Source organism: Tachyglossus aculeatus, chromosome 21 (genome assembly GCF_015852505.1).
Source record: "Tachyglossus aculeatus isolate mTacAcu1 chromosome 21, mTacAcu1.pri, whole genome shotgun sequence".
NCBI lineage: Eukaryota > Metazoa > Chordata > Mammalia > Monotremata > Tachyglossidae > Tachyglossus > Tachyglossus aculeatus.
In genome coordinates this window covers 45,752,129-45,767,467 of record NC_052086.1, presented here as the reverse complement: position 1 = coordinate 45,767,467, position 15,339 = coordinate 45,752,129, and the positions used below count along the sequence as shown (strand labels likewise).

General features: G+C 49.5%; 1 protein-coding gene across 1 annotated transcript; it reads left to right on the top strand.

The window, feature by feature from the left end:
- Window positions 1-663: 663 nt before the first annotated feature.
- On the top strand, window positions 664-13,966 carry RNPS1 (RNA binding protein with serine rich domain 1). Its single transcript, XM_038762265.1, is given in 9 exon segments — window positions 664-718; window positions 11,108-11,297; window positions 11,793-11,945; window positions 12,105-12,296; window positions 12,514-12,616; window positions 13,172-13,325; window positions 13,551-13,606; window positions 13,608-13,693; window positions 13,789-13,966. Coding segments are annotated over 8 exon segments (915 nt in total). The 5' UTR covers window positions 664-718; window positions 11,108-11,226; the 3' UTR covers window positions 13,889-13,966.
- Window positions 13,967-15,339: the final 1,373 nt, after the last annotated feature.

Here is a 15,339-nt window from a genome sequence, read left to right as displayed (position 1 = left end):
GTAGGGACTGTCTCTATATGTTGCCAACTTGTACTTCCCAAGCGCTTGGTACAGCGCTCTGCACACAGTAAGCGCTAAATAAATACGACTGAATGAATGAATGTATTAATTTTATTTGTACATATTTATTCTATTTATTTTATTTTGTTCCTATGTTTTGTTGTCTGTCTCCCCCTTCTAGACTGTGAGCCCGCTGTTGGGTACGGACCGTCTCTCTATGTGGCCAACTTGGACTTCCCAAGCGCTTAGTACAGCGCTCTGCACACAGTAAGCGCTCAATAAATACGACTGAATGAATGAATTTATTTATTTTATTTGTACATATTTATTTTGTTACTATGCTTTGTTGTCTGTCTCCCCCTTCTAGACTGTGAGCCCACTGTTGGGTAGGGACTGTCTCTCTTTGTGGCCAACTTGGACTTCCCAAGCGCTTAGTCCAGTGCTCTGCACACAGTAAGCGCTCAATAAATACGATTGATTGATTGATTGATTAATAAGTGCCATTATTATTATTAGGGCTTTGAAGGAGTAACAACAGTACTACTGACTGAATGAATGAATGACTGTTACTCGGCGACGGCGGCGCAGGCCGCCCCTCCGTGACGTCATCAGCGCGCGCCGCCCTGTCCGTTCCCGCGCCTCGCGCGTTACGTCACAGAGGCGCGACGAGGCCCAGAGGGAGCGGTTCGGCGCCGGGCGGCCTTGGCGCGGGGATCATGTAAGTGCCGCCGGGAATCCGCCGCCATCCGCCCCCCTGCGCCGCCATCCGCCGCCTCACCGGCCTAGCGCGGACCGGGGGACGTCCGTCCGTCCGCCCGACCGCCCGGGGGGCGCCGATGGCGGGGCCGGGCCCGGCCCGAGGAGGATGAAGAAGGGGACGCGGGCGGGAGATGGGCCCGCCATGGGGGAGGGCGGAGGAACTCATTCATTCATCCATTCATTCATTCATTCAGTCGTATTTCGTGAGCTCTTACTGTGTGAAGAGCAGGTTGGCAACCTGTATATATGTTTGTACATATTTATTACTCTATTTTACTTGTACATATCTAGTCTATTTTATTTTGTTAATATGTTTGGTTTTGTTCTCTGTCTCAATCAATCAATCGTATTTACTGAGCGCCTACTGTGCAGAGCAGGTTGGCAACCTGTACATATGTTTGTACATATTTATTACTCTATTTTACTTGTACATATCTATTCCATCTTTTTTGTTTTGTTAATATGTTTGGTTTTGTTCTCTGTCTCAATCAATCAATCGTATTTATTCAGCGCCTACTGTGTGCAGAGCAGGTTGGCAACTTGTACATATGTTTGTACATATTTATTACTCTATTTTACTTGTACATATGTATCCTATCTTTTTTATTTTATTAATATGTTTGGTTTTGTTCTCTCTCAATCAATTAATCGTATTTATTGAGCGCCTACTGTGTGCAGAGCAAGTTGGCAACCTGTACATGTTTGTACATATTTATTACTCTATTTTACTTGTACATATGTATCCTATCTTTTTTATTTTATTAATATGTTTGGTTTTGTTCTCTGTCTCAGTCAATCGTATTTATTGAGCGCCTACTGTGTGCAGAGCAGGTTGGCAACCTGTATATATGTTTGTACATATTTATTACTCTATTTTACTTGTATATATCTAGTCTATTTTATTTTGTTAATATGTTTTTGGTTTTGTTCTCTGTCTCAATCAATCAATCGTATTTATTGAGCGCCTACTGTGTGCAGAGCAGGTTGGCAACCTGTATATGTGTTTGTACATATTTATTACTCCATTTTACTTGTACATATCTAGTCTATTTTATTTTGCTAATATGTTTTTGGTTTTGTTCTCTGTCTCAATCAATCAATCGTATTTATTGAGCGCCTACTGTGTGCAGAGCAGAGCAGGTTGGCAACCTGTATATGTTTGTACATATTTATTACTCTATTTTACTTGTACATATCCTATTTTATTTTGCTAATATGTTTGGTTTTGTTCTCTGTCTCAATCAGTCAATCAATCGTATTTATTGAGCGCCTGCTGTGTGCAGAGCACTGTACTAAGCGCTTGGGAAGTACAAGTTGGCAACATATGGAGACAATCCCGACCCAACAGTGGGCTCACAGTCTAGAAGGGGGAGACAGAGAACAAAACCAAACATACTAACAAAATAAAATAAATAGTATATATGTTTGTACGTATTTATCTATTTGTTTTACCTGTACATATATATTCTATTTATTTTATTTTGTTAATATGTTTTGTTCTCTTCCCAGCAGTGGGCTCACAGTCTAGAAGGAGACAGAGAACAAAACCAAACATACTAACAAAATAAAATAAATAAATAGTATATATGTTTGTACGTATTTGTTATCTATGTATTTTACTTGTACATATCTATTCTATTTATTTTATTTTATTAATATGTTTTGTTCTCTGCCCAACAGTGGGCTCACAGTCTAGAAGGAGGAGACAGAGAACAAAACCAAACATACTAACAAAATAAAATAAATAAATAGTATATATGTTTGTACGTTTTTGTTATTTATTTTACTTGTACATATTTATTCTATTTATTTTATTTTGTTAATATGTTTTGTTTTGTTGTCTGTCTCCCCCTTGTAGACTGTGAGCCCACTGTTGGGTAGGGACCGTCTCTCTATGTTGCCAACTTGTACTTCCCAAGCGCTTAGTACGGTGCTCTGCACACAGTAAGCGCTCAATAAATACGATTGATTGAGGGCTTACTGTGCGCAGAGCACCGTACTAAGCGCTTGGGAAGTACAGGTTGGCAACATATAGAGACGGTCCAGTGGGCTCACAGTCTAGAAGGGGGAGACAGAGAACAAAACATATTAACAAAATAAAATAAGTAGAATAGATATGTACAAGTAAAATAAATAGAGTAATAAATACGTACAAAAATATATACATATATACAGGTGCTGTGGGGAAGGGAAGGAGGTTAGATGGGGGAGGAGGGGGAGAATTCATTCAGTCGTATTTGTTGAACTCTTACTGTGTGCAGAGCACCGTACTAAGCGCTTGGGAAGTCCCTTCCCCACAACACCTGTATATATGTTTGTACGTATTTATTACTCTATTTTACTTGTACATATCTATTCTATTTATTTTATTTTGTTCATATGTTTTGTTTTGTTCTCTGTCTCCCCCGTCTAGACTGTGAGCCCACTGTTGAGTAGGGACCGTCTGTATGTGTTGGCAACTTGTACTTCCCAAGCGCTTTGTACAGTGCTCTGCACACACTAAGCGCTCAATTAATATGATTGATTGATTGATTGTGAGCCCACTGTTGGGTAGGGACCGTCTCTATGTGTTGCCAACTTGTACTTCTCAAGCGCTTAGTACAGTGCTCTACACACAGTAAGCGCTCAATCAATATGATTGATTGATTGATTAACATAGACGGTCCTTACCCAACAGTCTAGAAGCGGGCCGCTGCGGGGAGCGGGGGGAGCCCTTCCTTATAATAATAATAATAATAATAATAATGACATTTATTAAGCGCTTACTATGTGCAAAGCACTGGGGAGCAAAGCACTAAGCACTGGGGAGGTGACAAGGTGATCAGGTTGTCCCACGGTGGGGGGGCTCAAAGTCTTCATCCCCAGCGTGCCTCAGTGGAAAGAGCCCGGGCTCTGGAGTCAGAGGTCATGGGTTCGAATCTTGCCGGTGGGTGAGGCGGGAGGGGTCCCCCCGCCGTGTTCTCGACCGCTTGAGGAGCCGAGTGCCCCCGATCCCTACTGAGAGCTCACCTCCTCCAGGACGCCTTCCCAGACTGAGCCCCTTCCTTCCTCTTCCCCTCCTGCCCCTATATGTTGCCAACTTGTACTTCCCAAGCGCCTAGTACAGTGCTCTGCACACAGTAAGCGCTCAATAAATACGATTGATTGATTGAATCCCGACTCCACCACATTCCATTCAGTCATTCATTCATTCAATCCTATTTATTGAGCGCTTACTGTGTGCTTACTGGTGGGTAGGGATCGTCTCTGTTGTCGACTTGTACTTCTCAAGCGCTAAGTACAGTGCCCTGCACACAGTAAGCGCTCAATAAATACGAATGAATGAATGACGTGGACTTCCCAAGCGCTTAGTATAGTGCTCTGTACACAGCGCTCAATAAATACGAATGGATGAATGAATTCGGTCGAATTTATTGAACGCTTACTGGGTGCAGAGCACCGTACTAAGCGCCCGGGGGAGTACAAAGACTGTGAGTCCGTTGTTGGGTGGGGACCGTCTCTATATGTTGCCAACTTGTACTTCCCAAGCGCTTAGTCCAGTGCGGTGCACACAGTAAGTGCTCAGTAAATATGATTAAGTGAATTAAATTCAGTCGAATTTATTGAACGCTTACTGTGTGCAGAGCACTCATTCAGTCGTATTTATTGAGTGCTTACTGTGTGCAGAGCACTGGACTAAGCGCTTGGGAAATACCAGTCGGTAACAGATAAAGCTCAGGCTCACAGCCTAGAAGACCGTACTAAGCTCCCGGGAAAGCACAAAGAGTGTGAACCAGTTGGTGGGTAGGGACCGTCTCTATCTGTTGCCGCCTTTTACTTCCCAGGCGCTTAGTACAGTGCTCTGCACACTAAGCGCTCAGTAAATGCGACTTGATTACTTGATTATCTTTTATGTACCCCAGCGCTTAGCACAGTGCCTGGCACATAGTAAGTGCTTAACGAATACCATTATTATTATTATTACTGTGAGCCCACTGTTGGGTAGGGACCGTCTCTATATGTTGCCAACTTGTACTTCCCAAGCGCTTAGTACAGTACTCTGCACACTAAGCGCTCAGTAAATGCGACTTGATTACTTGATTATCTTTTATGTACCCCAGCGCTTAGCACAGTGCCTGGCACATAGTAAGTGCTTAACGAATACCATTATTATTATTATTACTGTGAGCCCACTGTTGGGTAGGGACCGTCTCTATATGTTGCCAACTTGTACTTCCCAAGCGCTTAGTACAGTACTGTGCACACTAAGCGCTCAATAAATGCGACTTGATTACTTGATTATCTTTTATGTACCCCAGCGCTTAGCACAGTGCCTGGCACATAGTAAGTGCTTAACGAATACCATTATTATTATTATTACTGTGAGCCCACTGTTGGGTAGGGACCGTCTCTATATGTTGCCAACTTGTACTTCCCAAGCGCTTAGTACAGTACTGTGCACACTAAGCGCTCAATAAATGCGACTTGATTACTTGATTATCTTTTATGTACCCCAGCGCTTAGTACAGTGCCTGGCACATAGTAAGTGCTTAACGAATGCCATTATTATTATTATTACTGTGAGCCCACTGTTGGGTAGGGACCGTCTCTATATGTTGCCAACTTGTACTTCCCAAGCGCTTAGTACAGTACTGTGCACACTAAGCGCTCAATAAATGCGACTTGATTACTTGATTATCTTTTATGTACCCCAGCGCTTAGTACAGTGCCTGGCACATAGTAAGTGCTTAACGAATGCCGTTATTATTATTATTACTGTGAGCCCACTGTTGGGTAGGGACCGTCTCTATATGTTGCCAACTTGTACTTCCCAAGCGCTTAGTACAGTACTGTGCACACTAAGCGCTCAATAAATGCGACTTGATTACTTGATTATCTTTTATGTACCCCAGCGCTTAGCACAGTGCCTGGCACATAGTAAGTGCTTAACGAATGCCATTATTATTATTATTACTGTGAGCCCACTGTTGGGTAGGGACCGTCTCTATATGTTGCCAACTTGTACTTCCCAAGCGCTTAGTACAGTACTCTGCACACTAAGCGCTCAATAAATGCGACTTGATTACTTGATTATCTTCTAAGTACCCCAGCGCTTAGTACAGTGCCTGGCACATAGTAAGTGCTTAACGAATACCATTATTATTATTATTACTGTGAGCCCATTGTTGGGTAGGGACAGTCTCTATATGTTGCCAACTTGTACTTCCCAAGCACTTAGTACAGTACTGTGCACACTAAGCGCTCAATAAATGCGACTTGATTATCTTTTATGTACCCCATCGCTTAGTACAGTGCCTGGCACATAGTAAGTGCTTAAAGAATACCATTATTATTATTATTATTATTACTGTGAGCCCACTGTTGGGTAGGGACCGTCTCTATATGTTGCCAACTTGTACTTCCCAAGCGCTTAGTACAGTACTGTGCACACTAAGTGCTCAATAAATGCGACTTGATTACTTGATTATCTTTTATGTACCCTAGCGCTTAGTACAGTGCCTGGCACATAGTAAGTGCTTAACGAATGCCATTATTATTATTATTACTGTGAGCCCACTGTTGGGTAGGGACCGTCTCTATATGTTGCCAACTTGTACTTCCCAAGCGCTTAGTACAGTACTGTGCACACTAAGCGCTCAATAAATGCGACTTGATTACTTGATTATCTTTTATGTACCCTAGCGCTTAGTACAGTGCCTGGCACATAGTAAGTGCTTAACGAATGCCATTATTATTACTGTGAGCCCACTGTTGGGTAGAGACCATCTCTATATGTTGCCAACTTGTACTTCCCAAGCGCTTAGTACAGTGCTCTGCACACAGTAAGTGCTCAATAAATATGATTTATTTATTATTGTCATTATTATTATTATTATTATTATTATTCTGCGCGCCCCCCTGCCCAAGTGTCCGAGTGGCTCCGGGCCGTTGACAAGCTCTTGGTCACTGTGGCCCCAACCGGGGTGTGCTAAACGCTTCTGGCTGGGCATGTGGGAGCTGCCCGTTCATTCATTCAGTCGTATTTATTGAGCGCTTACTGTGTGCAGAGCACTGTACTAAGCGCTTGGGAAGTACAAGTTGGCAACATATAGAGACGGTCCCTACCCAACAGCGGGCTCACAGGCTAGAGTCCCCCCGGGGAAGCTCGCCCTAATCGGTGGTCGCCGAAAGACGGGGTCCCGATTCAGGGTTGTTCTTCCGGGTGGCCGAGGAAAGGGGGAAGTGTGAAGTGCCTCAGTTCCCTCATCTGTAAAATGGGGATGAAGACTGTGAGCCCCCCATGGGACAACCTGATCACCCCTGTAACCTCCCCAGCGCTTAGAACAGTGCTTTGCACATAGTAAGCGCTTAATAAATGCCATCATTAAGGGCCTCAGTTCCCTCGTCTGTAAAATGGGGGTGAAGACTGTGAGCCCCCGTGGGACAACCTCGTCACCTTGTAACCTCCCCAGCGCTTAGAACAGTGCTTTGCACATAGTAAGCGCTTAATAAATGCCATCATCATCATCAGCCTGTGCCCCCCGCCCCCCCACGGAGCCGTGTCTGGACTTTCGAGGTCAAGATTTTGTCCACGGATGGCGGGCCCCTCAATCAATCAATCAATCGTATTTATTGAGCACTTACTGTGTGCAGACTGAGCCCCTTCCTTCCTCTCCCCCTCTCCATCCCCCCCACCTTACCTCCTTCCCTTCCCCACAGCACCTGTATATATGTTTGTACATATGTATTACTCTATTTATTTTACTTGTTCATATCTATTCTATTTATTTTATTTTGTTAGTATGTTTGGTTTTGTTCTCTGACTCCCCCTTCTAGACTGTGAGCCCACTGTTGGGTAGGGACTGTCTCTCTATGTTGCCAACTTGTACTTCCCAAGCGCTTTAGTCCAGTGCTCTGCACACAGTAAGCGCTCAATAAATACAATTGATTGATTGATTGCAGAGCACTGTACTAAGCGCTTGGGAAGTCCAAGTTGGCAACATATAGAGACAGTCCCTACTCAACAGTGGGCTCACAGTGTAGAAACCCCTCGAATTCCCTGCAGTAGTTGTAGCCGTTTTTAGCCAGCACGACAGTACCCCTCCCGCTTCCTGTTGCCAGTTTTGCAAAAAAGGAAACTGAGGCGCGGAGACTTTGTCCCCAAAGTCGCACCGTAACTCGTAACCTCCCCAACCGTCGGGTCCACTCCTGACCCCGGGGGTCCATGGTTACTGTGCCGCCCTTACCCCACCATCAACCGTTAATGTTGACTCGGGGGAGGCCCGAAATCCTCCCTGCCCACCACAGTTCGGTTAAAAGATCAAAACGCGGTGCCCCTTATTTCCACCCCAAAGCGTTCGGCCTTGTGCGGGGTTTTTGGCTGGGTCCTGCACAAAGAGACACGGTGCTTTGCCCTGATCGCTGATTATGTACATATTTATTACTCTATTTATTTTACTTGTACTTATCTATTCTATTTATCTTATTTTGTTAGTGTGTTTGGTTTTGTTCTCTGTCTCCCCCTTCTAGACTGTGAGCCCACTGTTGGGTAGGGGCTGTCTCTCTATGTTGCCAGCTTGTACCTCCCAAGCGCTTAGTCCAGTGCTCTGCACACAGTAAGCACTTAATAAATACGATTGATTGATTGATTCCGGGGAGAAGCCTAGAGTGGATCGAACCCACCAAAGTACACAGAGGGGAATGGCAACTGCCCCTGCCTTCCAGGGGAAAGGGCATCCACCTTCCTTCATCTCTGTAGCCCGAGGTTGGTTTGCTTGCCGGTGGGTGAGGCAGGAGGGGTCCCCCCCAGCGTGTTCTCGACCGCTTGAGGGGCCGAGTGCCCCCGATCTGCCTGAGCCCTACTGAGAGCTCACCTCCTCCAGGAGGCCTTCCCAGACTGAGCCCCCTCCTTCCTCTCCCCCTCCTGCCCCTATATGTTGCCAACTTGTCCTTCCCAAACGCTCAGTACAGTGCTCTGCACACAGTAAGCGCTCAGTAAATATGATTGATCCCCCGCCTTACCTCCTTCCCCTCTCCACAGTGCCTGTATATATGTATATATGGTTGTACATATTTATTACTCTATTTATTTATTTATTTATTTATTTTGCTTGTACATTTCTATCCTATTTATTTTATTTTGTTGGTATGTTTGGTTTTGTTCTCTGTCTCCCCCTTTTAGACTGTGAGCCCACTGTTGGGTAGGGACTGTCCCTATGTGTTGCCAATTTGTACTTCCCAAGCGCTTAGTGCAGTGCTCTGCACATAGTAAGTGCTCAATAAATACGATTGATTGATTGTACATGTTTATTACTCTATTTTATTTGTACATATTTATTCTATTTATTTTACTTCGTTAATATGTTTTGTCTTGTTTTCTGTCTCCCCCTTCTAGACTGTGAGCCCGCTGTTGGGTAGGGACCGGCTCTATGTGTTGCCAACTTGGACTTCCCAAGCGCATAGTACAGCGCTCTGCACACAGTAAGCGCTCAATAAATACGATCGAATGACTGAATGGTTTGGGGATGACAAGAGGTGGCATTTTGGGTCCCCTCTGCCCCTGAAACAGTAGGGCTTTTCCCCTGCTCCCATGCTCCAGCCGTAGTGCTCCCACCCCGAGGCCTTCTCTGCTAGTGTTCTGCAGTGGGTTCCTTCTGTCGAGGCAGGGGAGCGGTCCTCCGTTTTTCGTTTTTTTTATTTTTGCTTTTATTGTATCTTTTTTTTTTTTAAGTTTTTGCAAAGGAAGCCTGTTTTCTCTTCCTCCCTTCAAAGCCCTGCCGAGAGCTCACCTCCTCCAGGAGGCCTTCCCAGACTGAGCCCCCTCCTCCTCATCCCCCCACCGTACCTCCTTCCCCTCCCCACAGCACCTGTATATATGTTTGTACGTATTTATTACTCTTTTATTTGTACATATTTATTCTATTTTATTTTGTTAATATCTTTTGTTTTGTTGTCTGTCTCCCCCTTCTATACTGTGAGCCTGCTGTTGGGTAGGGACCATCTCTATATGTTGCCAACTTGGACTTCCCAAGCGCTTAGTACAGTGCTCTGCACACAGTAAGCACTCAATAAATACAATTGAATGAATGAATGAATGGCTTGGGGATGACAAGAGGTGGCATTTTGGGTCCCCTCTGCCCCTGTGACAGTAGGGCTTTTCCCCTGCTCACACGCTCCCATGCTCCAGCTGTAGTGCTCCCACCCCGAGGCCTTCTCTGCTAGTGTTCTGCAGTGGGTTCCTTCTGTCGAGGCAGGGGAGCGGTCCTCCGTTTTTCGTTTTTTTTATTTTTGCTTTTATTGTATCTTTTTTTTTTTTTAAGTTTTTGCAAAGGAAGCCTGTTTTCTCTTCCTCCCTTCAAAGCCCTGCCAAGAGCTCACCTCCTCCAGGAGGCCTTCCCAGACTGAGCCCCCTCCTCCTCATCCCCCCACCGTACCTCCTTCCCCTCCCCACAGCACCTGTATATATGTTTGTACGTATTTATTACTCTATTTTATTTGTACATATTTATTCTATTTTATTTTGTTAATATCTTTTGTTTTGTTGTCTGTCTCCCCCTTCTATACTGTGAGCCTGCTGTTGGGTAGGGACCATCTCTATATGTTGCCAACTTGGACTTCCCAAGCGCTTAGTACAGTGCTCTGCACACAGTAAGCACTCAATAAATACAATTGAATGAATGAATGAATGGCTTGGGGATGACAAGAGGTGGCATTTTGGGTCCCCTCTGCTCCTGAGACAGTTGGGCTTTTCCCCTGCTCACATGCTCCCATGCCCCAGCCCTAGTGCTCCCACCCCAAGGCCGTCTCTGCTAGTGTTCCGCAGTGGGTTCCTTCTGTCGAAGTCGGGGGGGCGGTCCTCCATTTTTGGGTTGTTTTTTGTTTTTGGGGTTTTTTATTTTTGCTTTTATTGTATCTTGTTTTTTTTGTTTTTGCAAAGGAAGCCTGTTTTCTCTTCCTCCCTTCAAAGCCCTACTGAGAGCTCACCTCCTCCAGGAGGCCTTCCCAGACTGAGCCCCCTCCTTCCTCTCCCTGTCCTGCCCCTCCCCATCCCCCCACCTTACCTCCTTTCCCTCCGCACAGCACCTGTATATATGTTTGTACGTATTTATTACTCTATTTTATTTGTACATATTTATTCTATTTGTTTTATTTTGTTAATATGTTTTGTTCTCTGTCTTCCCCCTTCGAGACTGTGAGCCCGCGGTTGGGTAGGGACCATCTCTATATGTTGCCAACTTGTACTTCCCAAGCGGTTAGTACAGTGCTGTGCACACAGTAAGCGCTCAGTAAATACGATTGAGTGAATGAATGAATGAATGAAAGTTGCCTTTGCCGACACAGGCATTCTTCCTTCCCACCCTGTTGCCAGGCTGCTCGCTGGAGTAAATTGCAACCGCTCAGGGATCGTTTCTCAGAGCCTCAAGAGCACGAGTTCAGATCAGTGAGGCCGGCCCGCCCGCCCTGCTCTGACCTGCTCGGAAGGGGAGGATGGATTTATCAGGGATGAAAAAGAAGAGCTTGCTCGGAGTCAAAGAAAACAATAAAAAGTCCAGCACCAGGTAAGTCCAGGGCTGCTTGTAGAGAAACAGCGTGGCTCAATGGAAAGAGCCCGGGCTTTGGAGTCAGAGGTCATGGGTTCAAATCCCGGCCCCGCCACTTGTCAGCTGTGTGACTTTGGGCAAGTCACTTAGCTCCTCTGGGCCTCAGTTACCTCATCTGTAAAAATGGGGATTAAGACCGTGAGCCCCCTTGGGACAACCTGATCGCCTTGTAACCACCCCAGCGCTTAGAGCAGTTCTCGGCACATAGTAAGCGCTTAATAAATGCCATTATTATTATTGTTGTTGTTATTATTAATGGCGGCCTGACTGTTCAGGGGCTCCACGCCGGTCCACGGGAACTGCTCCGTGGTTGGGGGGTGCCACCGGTGGCAGCTGGCCGGTCAGTCCCCGGACGTCCCCGGAAGGCCTTTGGCTCCCCTGGCTGGAGGCCGGTGGGTGAAGGGGGCCGGGCCAGGTTCAGCCGTGGTCAGCCGTCCGTTCTCCCCCTCCCAGGGCTCCGTCTCCCTCCAAACGCAAAGACCGCGCGGAGGAGAAGTCGAAGGACCGATCGAAGGACAAGGGGGGCACCAAGGAGTCGGACAAGGACCGCGGGCGCGACAAGGCGCGCAAGAGGCGCAGCGCTTCCAGCGGCAGCAGCAGCACCAGGTAGGGGCTGGAGAGAGAAGCCCAGTTGGCCGGCCGGGAGGCGGGCAGGCCGTCGGCCCTCTGGCCCTGGCCCCGTTTGGGTCTCGAGAGCGCGCGGGCGGTCCCAGGGGCCGTCCCGCCGCGGGGCTGAGCTCTCCCGGCGGGCTCTCGCCCCGGCAGGTCCCGCTCCAGCTCCACGTCCAGCTCCGGCTCCAGCACCAGCACCGGCTCCAGCAGCGGCTCCAGCTCCTCGTCGGCTTCCAGCCGCTCCGGCAGCTCCAGCACCTCTCGTAGCTCCAGTTCCAGCAGCTCTTCGGGGTCCCCGAGCCCCTCGCGCCGCCGCCACGACAACAGAAGACGCTCGCGGTCCAAGTGAGGGCTCGGGCGGGCCTGGTGGGGAGGGGGTCGCCGCAGCCTAGGAGAAAGTGCGTGGAATCTGGGTTCACGTCCCCGCTGTGTCACTTGGGCGAGCCACCCGACCTCTCAGATGAGCCTGCAGTTTTCCCATCTGTCAAATGGGAGTGAGATGTCCCCCAGGGGCCCGGGGACGGTTCTGATCCCATCCTCTCGCCTGCCTCTGCCCCATCAGATCCAAACTGCCCAAGAGAGATGAGAAGGAACGGAAGCGGCGGAGCCCGTCCCCCAAGCCCACCAAAGTGCACATCGGGAGGCTCACCCGGAACGTGACCAAGGTGAGAGCCGGCCCTCCCCGGACCCCCGCAGATAGCGCCCGGGGGCACCCTGCGGTGGTACCGCTTAGACTGCGCCAAAATAAATTAAATTCTCTAGGTCTTCCCGAACGCTTAGCACTGGGGAGGGTACAGCAGGAATAGTGGGGCCTAGTGGGAAGAGTGCAGGTCTGGGAGTGAGTCAGAGGCGCTGGGCTCGAATCCCAGCTCCGCCACTTACCTTCTGTAGGGCCCTGGACAAGTCACTTCATTTCTCCGGGCTTCAGTTTCCTCATCTGTAAAATGGATGCTCAGTATTTGTCCTTTTGCTTTAGACCATGAGCCCCAGGTGGGAAGGGAACTTGTATCAATGCTTGGCCCGTAGTAAGCACTTAAATGCCCCAGGAGTTACTCTTATAATTATTATGGGGAGCTTGCTGGAGACCCATGAGGGGTCGGCGGGGAGGGGTCCCGAACCGTGAAAGGGAGTGGGCTAGGGCCTCCTGGCCGGGTAGCCCACCCCTCGTTTCCCTGGCCGCTGAGGGTGGGGGCTCCCGCTGACACGGGGTCTCCCTGCAGGACCACATCATGGAGATCTTTTCCACCTATGGGAAGATCAAGATGATCGATATGCCCGTGGAAAGGATGCACCCCCACCTCTCCAAAGGCTACGCTTACGTGGAGTTCGAGAGCCCGGACGAGGCAGAGAAGGCCCTGAAGCACATGGACGGCGGTAAGTGCCGGCCTCAACCCCCAACCCGGGAGGGAGGGCGGGCCCGGACACGCGGGATCCAACTGGGGTGCCCGCCGCGAGACTCACGGAGCGGTGGTCTGTGGCCAGCCGGGGGGTGACCTTGTCGCCAAGGTCGGTTACCTTGTGTAGACTAGTCGGTCGAGCAGAGCAGATGGGCATTTGGGTCCGCCCCGCCGACGTGGCCGCTGCCTTTTTGGTCGACAGGACAAATCGACGGCCAGGAGATCACGGCCACGGCGGTGCTGGCCCCCTGGCCGAGGCCCCCCCCCGCGGCGCTTCAGCCCCCCGAGGAGGATGCTGCCACCGCCCCCGATGTGGCGTCGCTCACCCCCGCGTATGAGGAGAAGGTAAGGGGCCGGCTGCGGCGGGCGAGGGGGCCCGGCGTCACCGCCGGCCTCCCCGTCCACCGTCTGACGGCCGGCCCCGCTCTGCCCTCATCCAGGTCCCGGTCTCCGAGGCGCCGGTCCCCCGTGCGCCGCCGCTCTCGCTCCCCGGGCCGCCGACGCCACCGCAGCCGCTCCAGCTCCAACTCGTCCCGGTGATGGCCGGGACTCGGTCGGTCCCATCCTACGGAATAGCGTACCTTTGTAACCGGGGGTCGGGGGAGGGGGTCGGGCCTGGGCGCCTCGGCCCGCCGAGACACTCGTAGAGGCCGAACCTCGGACCCCGGGACCGAGCCGCTCGTCGGCCCTCCTGGGGCGGATGGGATCTGAGCCAGCCCCGGTTCCCGCCCCCCTTCCCGTTCCTCCTCCTCCTCCTTCCTTTCCCCTTCCCCCTTCAAGATTGGCCAGCCAGGAGGCTGCCGGGCCTGGAGCCGCAGGGGAGCCTCGGCAAAATGTAAATTTGCTCTTCTGTTTTATTTGTTTTGGCTTCCTTTTTTTGGGGGGCGGGGGGGGGCTTTATTGTACAGTCAGTACCATTGAGATACCTTGTTTGGAGTTTTGTACCTCAGTAGCATCGTATGCGTAACATGTTTGCAGTTGCGTGTAGACTGTGTTAAATAAACTCGCAGGATCAAAGGAGCGTGTTTGCCTGTGGGGTCGGTCGCCTCCCCACGGGGCTGGGCTGAGTGGAGAGAGGTTCGGCCTGGCCCAGGGTCTCAGGCCTAGGTTCTGGATTCCAGATTCACCCCAGATCAGTTCATCAAGGCACATCAGGGTTTCTACAAGCAAAGCAGACCCAAAATTTAGCGATGCCTAAATTTGGCACTTTTCCTGCCGACACACTCCACCCACTTAAATAGGTCCGCACATACACCTCCCTCCGCAGCTGGAGGATGCTGGGGGGCGGCCGTGGGAGGGCCCGGACTACGGACCACCTCAGCGGCTGCACCCAAGGCCACGACAGAGCCCCGGGGGGGACTCTGAACCAGGACTCGGAGGTGGTTTAGTCCATTTCTTTTAGACTGTGAGCCCACTGTTGGGTAGGGACCGTCTCTATATGGTGCCATCTTGTACTTCCCAAGCGCTTAGTACAGTGCTCTGCACACAGTAAGCGCTCAATAAATACGATTGATTGATTTCACCTTACTTCCCAAGCGCTTAGTACAGTGCTCTGCACACAGTAAGCACTCAATAAATACGATTGATTCCTCCGAGACGTCCCCCATTTTACCCTTCGAAGCAGCGTGGCTCAGTGGGAAGAGCCCGGGGTTTGGAGTCAGAGGTCATGGGTTCAAATCCCAGCCCTGGCAACTGTGAGCTGCGTGACTTTGGGCAAGTCACTTCACATCTGTGCCTCGGTTACCTCATCTGCAAAATGGGGATTAAAACTGTGAGCCCCCCCGTGGAACAGCCTGATCACCTTGTATGTACCCCAGCGCTTAGAACAGTGCTTTGCACGTAGTAAGTGCTTAACAAATACCATCATTATTAGTATTATTATTATCAGGTCTGAGGTGGGTGGGGGGCGGGGCCCGACCGAGGGGCGGAGCTTGTGAGGCGAGTGGGCGGGGCCTGGCGTGCGCTGACGGGGAAAGGGGCGGGCCTTGCGA